General features: G+C 41.6%; 1 protein-coding gene across 6 annotated transcripts in view; it reads left to right on the plus strand.

Moving 5' to 3' along the window:
- Elmo1 (engulfment and cell motility 1) overlaps positions 1–14,905 on the plus strand; it is a 518,869-nt gene that overhangs the window by 362,130 nt on the left and 141,834 nt on the right. For all 6 annotated transcript variants that reach the window (XM_029547332.1, XM_029547328.1, XM_029547330.1 and 3 more), the window contains one exon: positions 8,932–9,068. In XM_029547332.1, coding sequence (XP_029403192.1) covers positions 8,932–9,068 — 137 coding nt within the window. The remainder of the gene's footprint in view (positions 1–8,931; positions 9,069–14,905) is intronic.

Here is a 14,905-nt window from a genome sequence, read left to right on the forward strand (position 1 = left end):
ACACACACACACACACACACATATATATATATATATATATATATATATATATATATATATATATGCATCTTAGAATTCATAAATGTATAATCTGGGCTTACCATAGAACCACACATAGTCCTAATGTGAGTTTCTGTGCCCCTGATAGCTGCTGACATTTTGTGACTGCTCTGGCAATTGTCATGAGTTAAATTCTTTTGAGTGTATATGACTTATCACCTCTTCCTTGTAATTCATAATTTTACAGTAAAATACTTTATGTGTTATCCCTATTTATTAATCTTTCAAAATGCCCATTTCCAAAGATGATTGCTAGTCAAATGGCTCACAATGTCATGGTAGAAACAGTATAATTTTCCCAATGCTTCCAAAGCCCATGGCTCCAAGTTACTGCTAATGGGTTTAAAGACTCTCTTTGCATAACTCAGGTCATAAAGAGATTTTTGGCACCTTAAAAATTACATGTGTCTGAGAAAATTACCATGATAGAGCAAAATTTGTCTATACTTGCCTACGCCTTCTTGTTATCTCATCTTTAGTCAGGTACTTTTCTTTTGTAATGGTCTACATTAGGTGGTATGAATTGGTTGAAAGGGTATAAAAACAACTAGCAATTTTCTTATGAAGAATAAATACTAGCACAGAAAACATTAAGCTAAACCAGAAAATGCCACGTTGATACTTTAACGCCCTAAGAAGCACAAATGGAATGTGTAGCCATCTCATCTCTAGACAGAGAGATAGGAACTGTGAGGTTTGTTGCACGCACACTTTCCAATGTCTATAACTAGAGAGTAAGAATTAAAAATAAATCACTATCTCATGTGCACACATGTGTTTTGTGTGTGTGTGTGGTGTGTGTGGTGTTTGTGTGTGTGTGTGTGTGTGTGTGAGAGAGAGAGAGAGAGAGAGAGAGAGAGAGAGAGAGAGAGAGAGAGAAAGAGAGAGAGAGAGAGTTATGATTTTAGAGTTAGCAATATATTACCTTATCTCATGTATAAGTGTATTTTCAATGGGATCTCAGAAGTGGGTTTTAAGGTCACAGGACAATTTTACAACCAGGTCTTCCTTCCTTCCTTCCTTCATAGTCTATTCAATACAGTACACAGACCATTATTTTCTTAGAACCTCATGACACTGTGGGCTTCATCTCCTAATAGCCAATAGAAACTAAGAATACATGTACTTTGGCAGATGTTGCTGGTTTGGATGATTTTTGTATTCTATGTGTTATTGTACTGGAGGCTAAGTCCCCAGTGTAACGGTACTAAGTAGAACTTTGAAGAAATGAAGGCTAGTCAGTCATTGAGAGCATTGCTGTGGTTAGGATTATTGCTGGTTTCTTAGAGTGAGTTAGTTCTCTTTCATGAATAGGTTGTTAGAAAGACAAATTTGCTTTTTTTTTTTTTTTTTGTCCGAGGATGCAATCTCTCCTTCTGACAAACATTCCCACAATTTTTTTTTTCATCTTCATGGAGACAAACGACCTTAGGGGCAGCAGATGTTAGCACAATGTTCTTGGACCTTTAATTATGAGTCGTATAAACATCCTCTTTATACAAAGCCTCCAGCCTCTAGCCTTTTCTTACAGCAATAGCAAATGGAATGATAATTCTGCTAAATATGTGTGTCACATTCTTACTTTATTTTTAGAACTTACATGTGTATATTATAGTTACTTAGAAATGAATTAGATGTTGGCAAATTAACATTCTAACCTAACCCTGAAAATATCTTTATATTCCAAACTGAAAAGACCAGTGAGTCAATTCTCTTGTACAAAATGGAATCTCACTGAGATAAAAATAGTGTGCTTAAGAACAATTTAGCTTTAAAAATGTCGTACTATTTTTGTCTCATTGAATGTTTCTCTAAATTTCATTTATAAAATCATTGCCTGCTGCTTCAATTTCTTTCTTCAATAGGCCTTGCTGTTTTCTTTTAAAACAATAATAAACTCACCGTCCTTATATTTTTTTTTAATCTATGAATTAAAGACTGTTCTGGAGCCCAGTCCTTCCTTGTGATTGTTCACAAACTCTCTTGTGTGTGGCCTTGGACATCTACACCATGACGGATGGGTTTGGTCATCTCCTTGATCCAAACTGCATTGAGCTTCCTCTTCTGTGTACCACTCCTACGCCCTCCATGACCTGATAGAATTCTTTTTAGTGTTCCATGGGAGAAGAGGGTGGAGTAGATCACAAAATGACTTTCCTGTGTAACCAGCTGAAACAACTAGGAATGAATTGAACCTCAGTTGTTTAACTTAAAGCATCTGTTATCCCAGAGTCGTGGATGAACCGCTTTACCTTTCTGACAGTTCTTGCCTTCAAGTGTATAAGACTATTCTAATGGATTCAGTGATATCTAAACTCTTTGGCCATGTGACACACCATGGAAAGAGGGAACCTTAGCTGAAGAATTGTCTCCATCAAGATTAGCCTAGCTCTTGCTCTCTTACTCTCTTGCCTCTCTACCCTCTTGCCTCCTTGTTCCCCCTCTCCCTCCATTCCCTTCTCCCCTCTCTCCACGTGGCCATGGCTGGCCTCTACTTCTCTACTCTCTCCTTCTCTCTGCCTTTCTCTGCCTCTACTGCCCTCCCCATTCCCCTAATAAACTCTATTCCATGGTTTAAAAAAAAAAAAAAGATTGGCCTATAGACATGTCTGTGGGAATATTTTACTGATTGCTGTTTGATGTAGAAGATCACAGCCCATTGTGGGCAGCATCATACTTAGGCAGGTGGACCTAGGTTGTATAAGAAAAGTATCTGAGCAGGAATAAGCCAGAAAACAAGCCAGTAACCTTTGTTCTGTGGTCGCAAGCTCCTGCCTTGAGCTTCTGATGATAGACTGAAACCTGTAAAATGAAATAAACCCTTTCCTCCCCTAAGTTATTTTTGGTTATGGTATTTATCTACAGCAATACAAAGCAAACTAGGACAGACTCTTGACTGTCTGTATCTTGAATGTTTTAGAGAAAGAACTCTACTACTAAAGATTTTGTTTGTTTGTTTGTTTCTTAATATGGGAAAATCCTTAAAGAGTGACATGTCAGCCAGGCAGAGGCAGAGGCAGGTGAATTTATGAATTCGAGGCCAGCCTGGTCTACAGAGTGAGTTCCAGGACAGTCAGGGTTATACAGAGAAACCCTGTCTCAAAAAAACCAAAAAAAAAAAAAAAGTGACATGTCGATAGAAGTCCTATAGTTGTTTATGTATCATGTGATAGACTAACTTACTTGCCCCTGATTTGTTGTCTGCCTACTCTTTAGGGAAAGGGGCAAGTCTTAAAGAGTCATAGGATGAAGTGTGCATGATGCTACACACTTGTGTCCCCAGGCAGATGAATTAAGAAGACCATGAGTGGAAGGGCATCCTGAGGACCGTTGCAGGACCCAGCCTCAAACAAAGCAGACTAAACCAAAACAGGGGTGGGGGAGATGTAAGGGGATGGCAAGGCAGTCCTTTCATGGAGAGTCTGAGCACACTGGCTGCAGACATGGAAGGAACACTGGATTCTGTTCCTGGCCCTTCACTACAGGGCACATAACTCCATTCCTCCTTAGGTTTCTGTGTACAGATCATAGGAGTACCTTCAGGTGGGAAAAATCTGAGCTAAGTTCACAGCCCAGTGAAATTTCACCTTTGAGATCTCAGTACTCCCACAGGTTTTAACACAATCAATATGAGTTGTTGACTCCACTCCCTCCATATCTACTGGAACCCAAGGGCTACTCCCGAGAGTCTTACCGCTTTCTCATCTCTTGCACTGTTGAAGTCTTATGTGCAGCTATAGGGTGATGATGAAATAGTAAAGAATATGCACCAAATTCTTCACCATATCCTTCACAGAAATTAATGTTCTTGACCTTCATATGATTACATGTCACAGTTGACGTAACAGGCTCCAGGATCTTAACCATCTAAGGATAGAAATCATTTGAGGACACATCAAATTTGATGTTTTCATGCAAATATGTTTGACCAGAACACTTGTACTCACTGCATACTGCGCATGTTTTCTTAAATTACTGTTCAAGGACTTCTTAAACTTTAACTTTCCACATGAATAATTATATGTCTAAGCATAGTTTCAAAAATGTAAAAGCAGTGACTGAATCACAGAATTCCAGAGGGATGGTTTGGGTGGTCATAGTGTCTCCACAGTGGCACCAAGAGCTCTTTCTAATCATCTAGGATACAGCCCTCATTTTTTAGGCTAATGAAAGAGTTGCAGAAGCTCAGTCATCATCTTACATTCCAGACACAAAGGAACTAAACTAGGAAGGAAGGAACAAAGGAAAACAAGCTAGTCGAGCATCCTGCTCTCTTCCTTTCCTGGAAACCTGACTAAGAAATGCTACTTTTCTGTTATCGGTCATGATTTGTTCATGTAACTTCTCTTAGTTAACGGAGAGCCTGAATTGTATTTCGCAGCTGCTTCCATTGTCAACAAGATCAAAATTGGGTTTCTGTTTGCATGGACCTGAAGTTTTGAGTTTTGGTTGTTTTGTTTTGTTTTGTTGTTTGTTTGTTTTGTTTTTGTTTTTTCTGAGACAGGGTTTCTCTGTGTAGCCCTGGCTGTCCTGGAACTCGCTCTGTAGCCCAGGCTGGCCTCAAACTCAGAAATCTGCCTGCCTCTGCCTCCCAAGTGCTGGGATTAAAGACATGTGTGAGTTTCTTGAATTACATCTATCATATGAATTCATCCAGAGGGACCTTCACTAGTGACCAACTACCTGGGGGTATTTGGTAGCCAGTGAGAGGAGCTTCATACAACAAAAGCTTGGAGCAAGGTTGTGATTTTCTTGGTACTCAAGAGAGCTGTCAAGGTGCAATGTCACCCAGACCCAGAGAAAAGAGAGGAAAGGCTCAGAAAACAGTGTCCCTGTTAACCTGAAATCTTCTTAAACCATGAATAGCAGGGCATAAGCAGAGGGATAATAGCCTTGAAATATGACTTACACATTCAATGTAGACTACCTTGCATGACTTTATAAATATGTGATGAAGAAAGTAGATACCGCTTTAGAATTCTGCTTGGGAGGTTCAGCAGAGGCAGTTAACCAACAAACACAACTACAGAGGAAAAGCACTACAGAGCAGCCATGATGGGCTTTGGAGTTATTTCTCCCCAGGTTTTCATCCTGGAACTACAATGTGTGATCATGTATAGTGGTCTAAATGAGAATAGCCTACATACACTCATATATGTGACTTCTTGGTCCTCAGTTGATAGAATTATTCAGGAAGAATTAAGAAGTGTGGCCTTTTGGAGGAGGTGTGTTACTGTTACTGGATTTGAGATTTCCAAAGCCCAAACTATTCTCAGTTTGCTATCCCTAATTCCTTTTGCAGATCAGGCTATAATCTCTCAATGACTGTTCCAACACCCTGCCTGCCTACCTGCCTGCCTCCATGCTCCCCACCTTAATGGCCATAGACTTACTCTCTGAAACTATAAGCCCCCATCCAACTCTTTCATCTATAAGTTATCTTGATTATGGTATGTTTTCACAGCAATAGAAACGTAATGAAGATGCCATGCGCCTTGAAAAGGTCATCTCATCTCATCTTCCTGAGTCTCCTGTTTATTTTCTTTCAAAAAAGAAAAACAAAATGGAAAAGAAAAACAAAAAAAAAACCCTAGTACACCTCTCATGTACTTGTACCTTACCGATAATCACAGACAAAAATCTCTGTCCAGGGCATGGCCCACAGTGGTGGAACTGCTAGCTTTAGTTCTATGCTGACAGGGCATGTGTTCTCGATGGGTAGGTGCTAACTTTGCACTTGCTGGGGAGCCCCACCGCATTGCAGGACATGCTCTAGGTTCTTGTTGAAGGAGGTGTGCAGGAGATCCAGGGAAGTACAAAGAGAAATTAATTTTCTAGGCAGCAGCCACCAGGAAGCTCCCTGTGCTCTTGATGTCAGCAAAGGCTGGAAACCTACTGCTAGGTCTACTACATTGTAGGTTTCCAATGCTTGCTTAGGGCCACCTACAAAAAACTCACGATAGAAGACTTCGTTTCTACAACTTTTGCCTTCCTCATATCTAAAATGAATATACTCGTAATGTCCACCTCCCTGGCATGTTACAAAGATAGTGCCTGTGGAGCCTGGCCCATAGTGTGCATCCAGCAAACACTGTCTATTATAAGCTATTTCCCTCTTTCCACCCAACCGAAAACAGGGCTCATGGGTTTTGGAGCTGTCTCAGCTCCAGTAATGCTATAAAAATTTAACTAGGGCATAAAGTACACATATAATCACACTAGGTCCAAAAATGATTCTGTGATAATGTGATTAATAACGAGTTCTTGGATCGTAATAGCATCTTAAGTTGCTTCTGTAGACTTGTAAATTTCATAGGCTCCAGTGCTTATGAAAGTGAGACTGGCGGGCTCATTGCCAGGGCAGCAAGCTGCACATTAGGCCTGTATTGGTGTTGCACACTCCCTAAATAGCTTTGCGTCTCAGGTCAAAACTTCACATTTGCTGGAATCCCTCCGGGGTGGAGTGACTGTACTTGTGTGCACTGGCTTTTCATTGCTGAGAGGTGAACAAGCGTGACGAGGAAATCGAGGAGAGTGCTTGGTACAGTGTGCACCTCTCTCCATGCTCCTGGTAAATTTTTATCTTTTCTAGGGCAGGTTTTCTATGAATTGTGCCGGGTGCTCCTCTAAAGCCTAGAAAGAAAGGAGAATAATTTTCATTACTCTTCATGAGTTAATACAAGCTAAACAATTAAAAGTAACATCTCCCTCCTTTGCATGGGCTAGACATGACTCCAGATCTTTGCTTCTAGTTCCTTTTTGCATGACTGCATTGCAGGTCACCTCTGCCCTTATGCTGTCTGGAGACACTGAGCATTAGTATATCTTCCTATCCAGTTGTCATTGAGAAGGAGTGAGCCGTATAAATATCCACCCAATTTCTTTAGCTGGGCAGATGGCCAGAAGCTCTGTACATAAGGCCTGTGGATGGATGGGGTTGGCACATAGAAACTGTGCTGGAGCAGAACCTTTTCATTCTAGGAATGCTAGGGTTCATAACCAGCGTGGTGGTGTACCAGAAGCAAAGTGGCTATTCATACTCATGGCAAGAAGCAGAAGTTCTCTGGTGTAAACTCCATTCCTAACCCTCCCCATCTCTCTCTTCCTGAATTTCCAAAGCCTAAAATTCCACCACCTCAGATCTTGAACACTAGCCAAACGTTGAAGAGATTTCAATAAAATAGATGTGTTTCCCTTCAGTATGTATAACAGCACTCATTATAATTAGTATGCATACATGCATGTGTGCATGTTTAAACCTTGGATTGTGGGGGGTCGGGGCAGGGGACTGGTCACAAAGCTGAGGTTCCGGAACTCTATCACACCCTCTTCTATGACACAACTAGTAAGAGATGCTTCAGTGATCAGACAAGTTGTAATATTTAGAAAAGGGCTGCATTGGGGGGCTGGAGAGATTGCTCAATGGTCAGGAGTGTTTATTGATGTTGATGAGGACCCAGGTTCTGTTTCCAGCATCCAAATTGCAGTTCATGACTGTCTATAACTCCAGTTCCACATCTGGCTCCCTCTTCTGACCTTTATGGGCACCAGACACTCTTTTATTTTATTTTATTTTATTTTATTTTATTTTATTTTATTTTATTTTATCTATGACTCTTTGTTTTTATTTGGAGAACTGGCTGAACGAAAGAGCCCTTCCTCTCACCACTTGTCACTGGTTTGGGCTTCTATGGTTTTTTGTTTTTCTATACTGGTTTTATTTATATTAAAACCCTGGTTGGTGTACACGTGTCTTGCTGTAGTGGTCGTAAAGTTTGTTTTACAATGATAGGAGGAGCAAATACTTTCCCACTTCGGGGCCCCGAGTTCATGTCATTTCTTACATGATATATCAGAATATAGGCAATTCCTGTTTGGGGAGTCAGGTTTAACTCAGTGGTAGAGCTAAGCTAATCATGTTCAAGGTAGTAGGTTCAGTCTACAGCATCAACAGATTTCTTTGGAGAATTTTTCCCAGAAAACAACTCCTTGTCCTTCAGTCACTGTCATCATCGCTCTGCCTCACCACCCCCTCTGGATCCATTGGCTACTTACATACATACTGGATGAAACACTCAGACACATAAAGAAATGAATCTTTTTCTCTTTTAAAGGACTATAAAATTACAAGCCTGAGATATTGCTGGAATGTGAGGAGGGGCTTAGGGCAAAGGGGGTATGGAAGTAGGTCTGAGGGAAGGGAGGGAGGTGGCTAACATGACTCTTTCCCAAAAAATCTCATTGTAACTGGGCTTGGAAACAGTCTGAGCTAATTTTCTGGTTGCTTGTGAGCACTGGACATTGAAGCACTCAGAGCATTTGGGTGGCTTTGACCTCCAGCCATCTGTGCCCGGCCTGTAAAGTTAAATGGCCAGTGGCATCAGATGGTGAGTGCTCACAAACAGTCCCTGCTCACTGTCTCTGTAAGAGGGAAAAAAAATGCCCCCTGGAGAAGTAATCATAGATGCTATTTTCAAAGGTGGAATTAATTGTATACTCAGGAAAGCCCGTCTTCTGTCAATTATTCTATTAGGGTGACCGAGGTATTGTGCCTCAGAAAACAGTGGTAATATTTTCTCAAAGGTCACCTACCTCAGCACTCCTGGAACAAAGCCCTTGGGGTCACATTCTCTCATGGATTAGCAACTGACATTTTACAGTCAAAACATGTACCTAAGAATAGGTCTGATCCTCTGACCTTAAGCTTTTAAGGGAGGGAGCTGTCCTTTGGTGACTTTTTAAAATTACTTTCCCCCTGTGGTCACATAATCTTAAATATGTCCCTTTGTCTCTATGGACACCAAGCGTGAGCTTGATCACACATTCCACTATATTAACATGTCTGCCTCTGTCCCCATCTCTTCCCTCCAGCTAGTGAGACCTGCAACGACTTTCACCCGATGTTCTTCACCCATGACAGATCTTTTGAGGAATTCTTCTGCATTTGTATCCAGCTCCTGAACAAAACATGGAAGGAGATGAGGGCAACATCTGAAGACTTCAACAAGGTAATGGGGGTGTGGTCGCCGGCCATCCGACAGGTCTGGGGCTCACGCCTCGGATGTGGTATACTATGTTCCCTCAGCTGGGCGTAGAAATGGTGGTCAAGGGAAGAGAAGGAAAGGGGTGTGAGTTTCAAATGGCACCCAAAATGGAAGCAGCCACTAGGTATCTGCTTGGGGAAGCTTTGGCCCCGTCGTCTCAGCCAAGGCCACCAACAGAGAACCTTTCTGGAGAAACTGTCCTGGTGAGGGTTTTCCTTTGTGGTTTTGGTATGGAATGCTTTGTCACTGGTTTGAGGCTATTAAGCAAGGTGTCATGCCTCTACCTGTATAGAGGACAAGTGCAGAGCCAGCCAACACAGAAGACAACTGTATGGTCCATTGGTATGTTTGTGTCATATGGACACCTTAAGGTCATGTGTCTGCTTCTTCTTTGCTTTAATTGTGTTGGACCCAGGGTTTGAACTCAGGTTGCTAGGCCTAGTGGCAGGNGTTTTTACCCTCTCAGCCACCTCACCCGCATTTGTTTGTCTGTTCTGATGTGGTCATTACTTGGAGGAATATGACTTTCCTGCTTCTATAGATGTGAGAATTTCTGGGTCAACTTAGAGGAGTTTGAAACAGAGTCCCTGCTTTTAGAGATAAAGAACACATTTCTCCTTGCAACAGACATGTACAACAGTAATAGCTAATTATGTGTAGTTTTAGGGTCTGGACAGGTATTATTTAGCCTATAACAGTTGTGACATGACTCTAAACAAGGTTCTGGCCCTTTGCCCAAACCCACTCTCCTGGTCCTAAGGATCGTAACTAAGAATTTGGTGTGCTACTTCTGTGGCCTTTGGGACATAGACAACATCTAAACTTCTAACTGCATTTGTCTCCCTGTTACCTTCTGTTTGTCACTTCCGTTTTGTTTTGTTTCCAAGTTCAGGTTTGTGGCTTCTTTAACCACGAATGGTTGAAAAGAAAGGAAAGCAGGAACCGGGCAGAAGCCTAAGACAGGCACTGACCTGGCATGGTTAGCTCACCCACAGGTCATTTCCCTCTGTGATGCCTTCCATCTTTCCTTAACCATCCAATGTGCCCCGTGTTGAACCCCGATCGGCAAGGTGCATTTGTCTGAACATCATTGCCTGAGTAGGCATGATTCAAAGACGCCTGGGAGACAAGAAGCCATTAATTCACTTGCAATCACAGCCACAGCCCCCTCTGTATACTTCACTTGATGATGAGAGACTTTGCTATTCAGGTGCAAATCACCCCAGAGAAAGGAGGCCTTCCCCACTCAAGTCACAAGAGGAGACTTAAATCAATAGCCTTTCAAAGTGGCTGTGGCCACTCTGCCCTGGATCAGCGTGACTCTTCACGTGCTGTGCGGGCAGCCATCCAAGTGTCTGTGTTCTGCGTCAGGACACTCACTCCTCGTGGAAGGCCACCTCACCATCCGCGACGTAGATTAACGTGGGTTCAAGAATTAGTGCCAGAGAGTGGTTAAGCATACAGAAGGCACAGGATTTTAATTTCCCACAATAATCTGCTTTCCCCCTGCTTATTAAAGAAAATCGTATTTCAAGGTGAGTGCACAAACACATACATGAATTTACTGACATATAAGTACACAGATACATAGATTAGGTAAATAGTAAATAGCATGTGTATTCATTTTCTATTCCTACTGCCACAAATGACTGCAGAATTAGTAGCTTGAACAATGCAAATTTCTTACCTGACTGTTCTATAATTCAGAAGCTAACAGTATCTCCTTGGATCGCAGTTAAGGCTTCAGGAGAGCAATGTTTCTATCTGAACATTCTAGGGGAGAATTTGTTTCCTCGCAGTCTTTAGCTTCCAGAGGTTGCCATATCCCTTGGTTTGCATCCTCTCTCTCTCTCTCTCTCTCTCTCTCTCTCTCTCTTTCCAGTGCCAACAGCTGTGGGTCTAGTCCTCTCTGACGCCTGATGCTACCTCTGTTGTCTTTTTTTAAGTGTCACAAGATTGTTTGGAATTTGGATAGTTCAGGATAATAAACTCCCGGTGTTAAGGTTGGAAAAAAAACCTTAATTCTAGTGGTAACCTAAATCACGCTTTGCCGTGTAGCACAGTTACACGTCTTAGGGATTAAAACATGAGCCTCCCTGGAGGGTATTCTGCTCACCATCATAGTCTATATTTTATTTGTGTATGTTTTATCTTTAAGTGTTAATAACAACTTTTAATACAGTATTGATAGAAAAGCCCTTTGCTTGTTGTTTTACTGGTAGACATAATTCCAGAATTCGGCTGAGAGCTACTCAAGCTCAATACAGATATGTTTGTGTCCCTTTTCCTTTGTGTCCCTGTTTTCCCTTCAGTAGCCTTTTAACTTTGGGGGCAAAAAGAAAGACGACAATGAGTGTGCAGTGTGAGAGCCACTACCACAATTCCATGCAGCCTTTCCATTTTTTATTTCTTTTTTTCTTGCTTCCTGCCTATCAACCACTGTGCCACTTTACTCCATAATAAATGGAAACAGAGAGAAGTGCTGAAATTGAAGCCAGTTCACTTTTCTTCTTGTTATTAACTTGGTAGCAGAGGAGATTGAATTTAGGAACAAATGTGGGTTTGGACTTTCTGGTAGATTTAAATGATATCATGTTCCCCAGGCTGCCTAAATTCGAATTCAGGAATATTTGAAAAGAACCCAACATGAAACACCATTGCTTTTGAAATACTTTGGCTATCTCAGTTTATATACAGCATGAAAAGGGGATTGAATTGCCTACCTCAAGGCCACTAATTCAAAATTTTAATTTCACCGACATAGCACTTGCAGCGTGCTGGGGCAGGAATAGCTTCTGGTGGGTAACCTGACTTCGGCTTTGGCTTGAAGGTATCTAAAATGTTCTGGTTAATGTCACTAGTTAATGCCACTGCTGGAAGAAGGCGTTTGGAAAAGCAGCTGTCTACTGCTCTTCTAGTCTTGAGGAGCAGCAGACGGGAAGTTTTCTTATTTATGTAAGAGAAGTAGAATTGGGATGATTAAAATATTTATGCTTTGGAAAGAACTTTCACTTTCACCACATAGCAGTCTACAGAATAATCCATTGATTCAGGCCATTGAGTTTGTATTCTGTGTTTTGACTTTTATTACGAATATTTTAGAACATGCAGTATTCATTTGTAGGGGCATCAGGGAAGAGCTAAACTGCTGCCAGCTACTTCCCCACACAAGCGGCCCAACCATCATTTGAGGGCTTCACTTATGATGTTTTGTTTATAGGAATCTTATTTTATGCTTGTGTGGGTTGTAGCGGTCTCACTTTAATTATTCTAACAAGGGTTTGCAAGTGAAATTTGGATCTATGCAGCAGTATATCTCAACCGTGGGGACATTTGGAGCACACGGGGCCTCTTAGCCCAGTGGGCAGTTGAATCACCGACCAGGGAAACCATGCGGTGGGAAAAAGCTATCTACGAATTGTTTTCATGAAGTTAGAGTTGCTCACTCAAGGTGGTTTATACCAATGAGATTTCCACCTGTTGATATATGCCTCACATATTTCCAACTACTACAGACTGCCTGCATGGAGAAGCGTACTGTGACCATTTGTCATACTCAAAAATTCCGTGCCTGAAAATTAACAAAAAAGAAAAATGGAAATGCTGTCTCATCCTCTCTTATTGGTGATGTTATAGTAATTGGAGTCATACGTATAAACATATGTTGAGGAAGTAAATTCATATGCAGATGTGATATGGCTTTTTCAAAAAGAAATCATAAGATAAATCTCATCTACAAACATGGCTAAGCAGCTTTTTAAAGTTCATTTTAAGCATATCATGTTAAAATGGTGGTGAATGGTGAAGATGTCTGTGAACCTTATACCAAGTTCTGAACGGAACGACTAACCTAACAGTGGCAAAATTAAACTTATGCTGACGTCTGCAATTTGTTTTTAAGCAGCTTTATGAACTGATTTGGTTTCCCACATTGACACATCATGATAGCCGCCTAATAGAAAGTCAGCAGGCCTCAAGAATTGTGTGTCCCTAACAGCTGGTGAGAACTAAGGCCTCTCCAAAAGCTTGGTCAGACTCATTTAGTGGTCCTCAAGTCATTCTAAAGACCATCAGCAATCTGTCTTTATGGTACTGATGGTACTATCAAAAGTCAACATTATAAACGGAGATGGCACAACTTTGCATGTTTCCATGTAATGAAATGGAAGTGACAATTTTAAATGTGGCCTTACTGTGAAATAAGTAATAGAGCTATTTTGGAATTTTATCCAACAGCAAAAATAAGCTAGGCACACTTTGCTAGGGTTTGGAATCTTGGGCTCATAGATGAAAAGTCGTGGATGCTTAAAATATCAGAGACCGAGGTGGGACAATCCGGAGCTAGCAAAGCAGCTGCCCCATGGCCAAGCTGTGGGCATCATCTGTGTCAATGGGAGAAAATCCCAATTAGGAAGTATTGGAGAATGGACCAGAAGGAATCTGAAGAAATCTAAGAAATCCCCTGCAGGGGAGCCACAGAAAATAATGGATTTTGGTGTGGCATAAAATGGGATGGTGGTTAAAATGTTAACGCCAGCAAATGCCTGGGCTCAAAAGGGGACAGCTTACTTCTCACACTGCTTTTGGCTTACTGACTTTCAGTGTGTGCCTTGCAGAAGACAGTTGTATATTCAGCCGTCCTCCTCCCAGCCCTGCTCAGTTCACTCTTTAGGTTCACTGAGCCAGCCTATGGAATGAAAGGTAGTCTGTAACTCTCCTCATGAATAAACATGAGGCTCCTCATTTGCATGAGGCAGGTGACTGTAAAATAGCTTGCAGCAAGTAATGAAAGGAAGCTTTGTGTGTGGTGCCCAGGGGGAGCTGAGAGGACTCAGAGTTGTTTATCTTCATTAGAATTCCTTCTAGTGTTGCTGTTATTGATCTGAACTGGACCTGGTGTGGCTAATAAAGTAGGTGTACATTTTAATTGAAACATGAATATTTAAGTAGAGGAGCAGTCTTTTAAAGAAACCCTGTGTCATGCAATGAGATTATGTATTATTTTTATCTGTCCAGGCTATTAACAAGTATTTATTCAAAAGCCTTCTCATCTGCCACAATAGGTTTTGTAGGTTTGCAGTATAGACAGACAGCCTCTAGAACCAAATGCATTGTAATAAAGAGATGTATTTTTTTCCTTTAGTGTTTCCCAGTGAATAGTAGCGAGTGAGTGGATTCTTGCGCTTGTATTTGTCAGCTGTTAATTCGAGGTAGTGTTGGGCTTTGTTCATGGTCCTTGCCACTTTTCATTAGATTGTCCTCGTTCGTCCCAATTACACTCTCTTAGGACAGCCAGCAGGAAGACCAAGAGTGACTTGGCTAACTTTGGTTTGCTACACAGCATTTGTTGAAATAGACTGTAAGGTACTTGCTTCATAAAAAGGAAAGTGTTGGTAGCTGCTCACATGAGGCTGCCTGAGTCAGGAAGGTGGCAGCAGTGTGGAGGTAGCTGTGTTTTGTAACCTCTTTTGGGCAGGCCCTTGTAAGCCTTTTTAGATCATTTCCCTTTCCTCATCACCTATTCTCCTAAAATTGCTGTTGTGATCATAAAAAGAGAAAGAGATAAAAGATTATGCTCTGGTGGGGTGTGGGGAAGGGGGTGCCTCAGTGGGCCCAGGCCAAGGCATCCCTTCCCCCTGAGGGACCAGCCACATGACAATGTAGTGTAGAATAGAGTTCATTTAGCACATGGGGAGGGGAGTTAAGAGAGTAGTAGAGGCAGAGAAAGGCAGAGAGAAGGAGAGAGTAGAGAAGTAGAGGCTGGCCACAGCCACATGGAGAGAGAGGGAGAAGGAAATAGA

The sequence above is a fragment of the Mus pahari genome, chromosome 16 (genome assembly GCF_900095145.1).
Source record: "Mus pahari chromosome 16, PAHARI_EIJ_v1.1, whole genome shotgun sequence".
Classification (NCBI taxonomy): domain Eukaryota; kingdom Metazoa; phylum Chordata; class Mammalia; order Rodentia; family Muridae; genus Mus; species Mus pahari.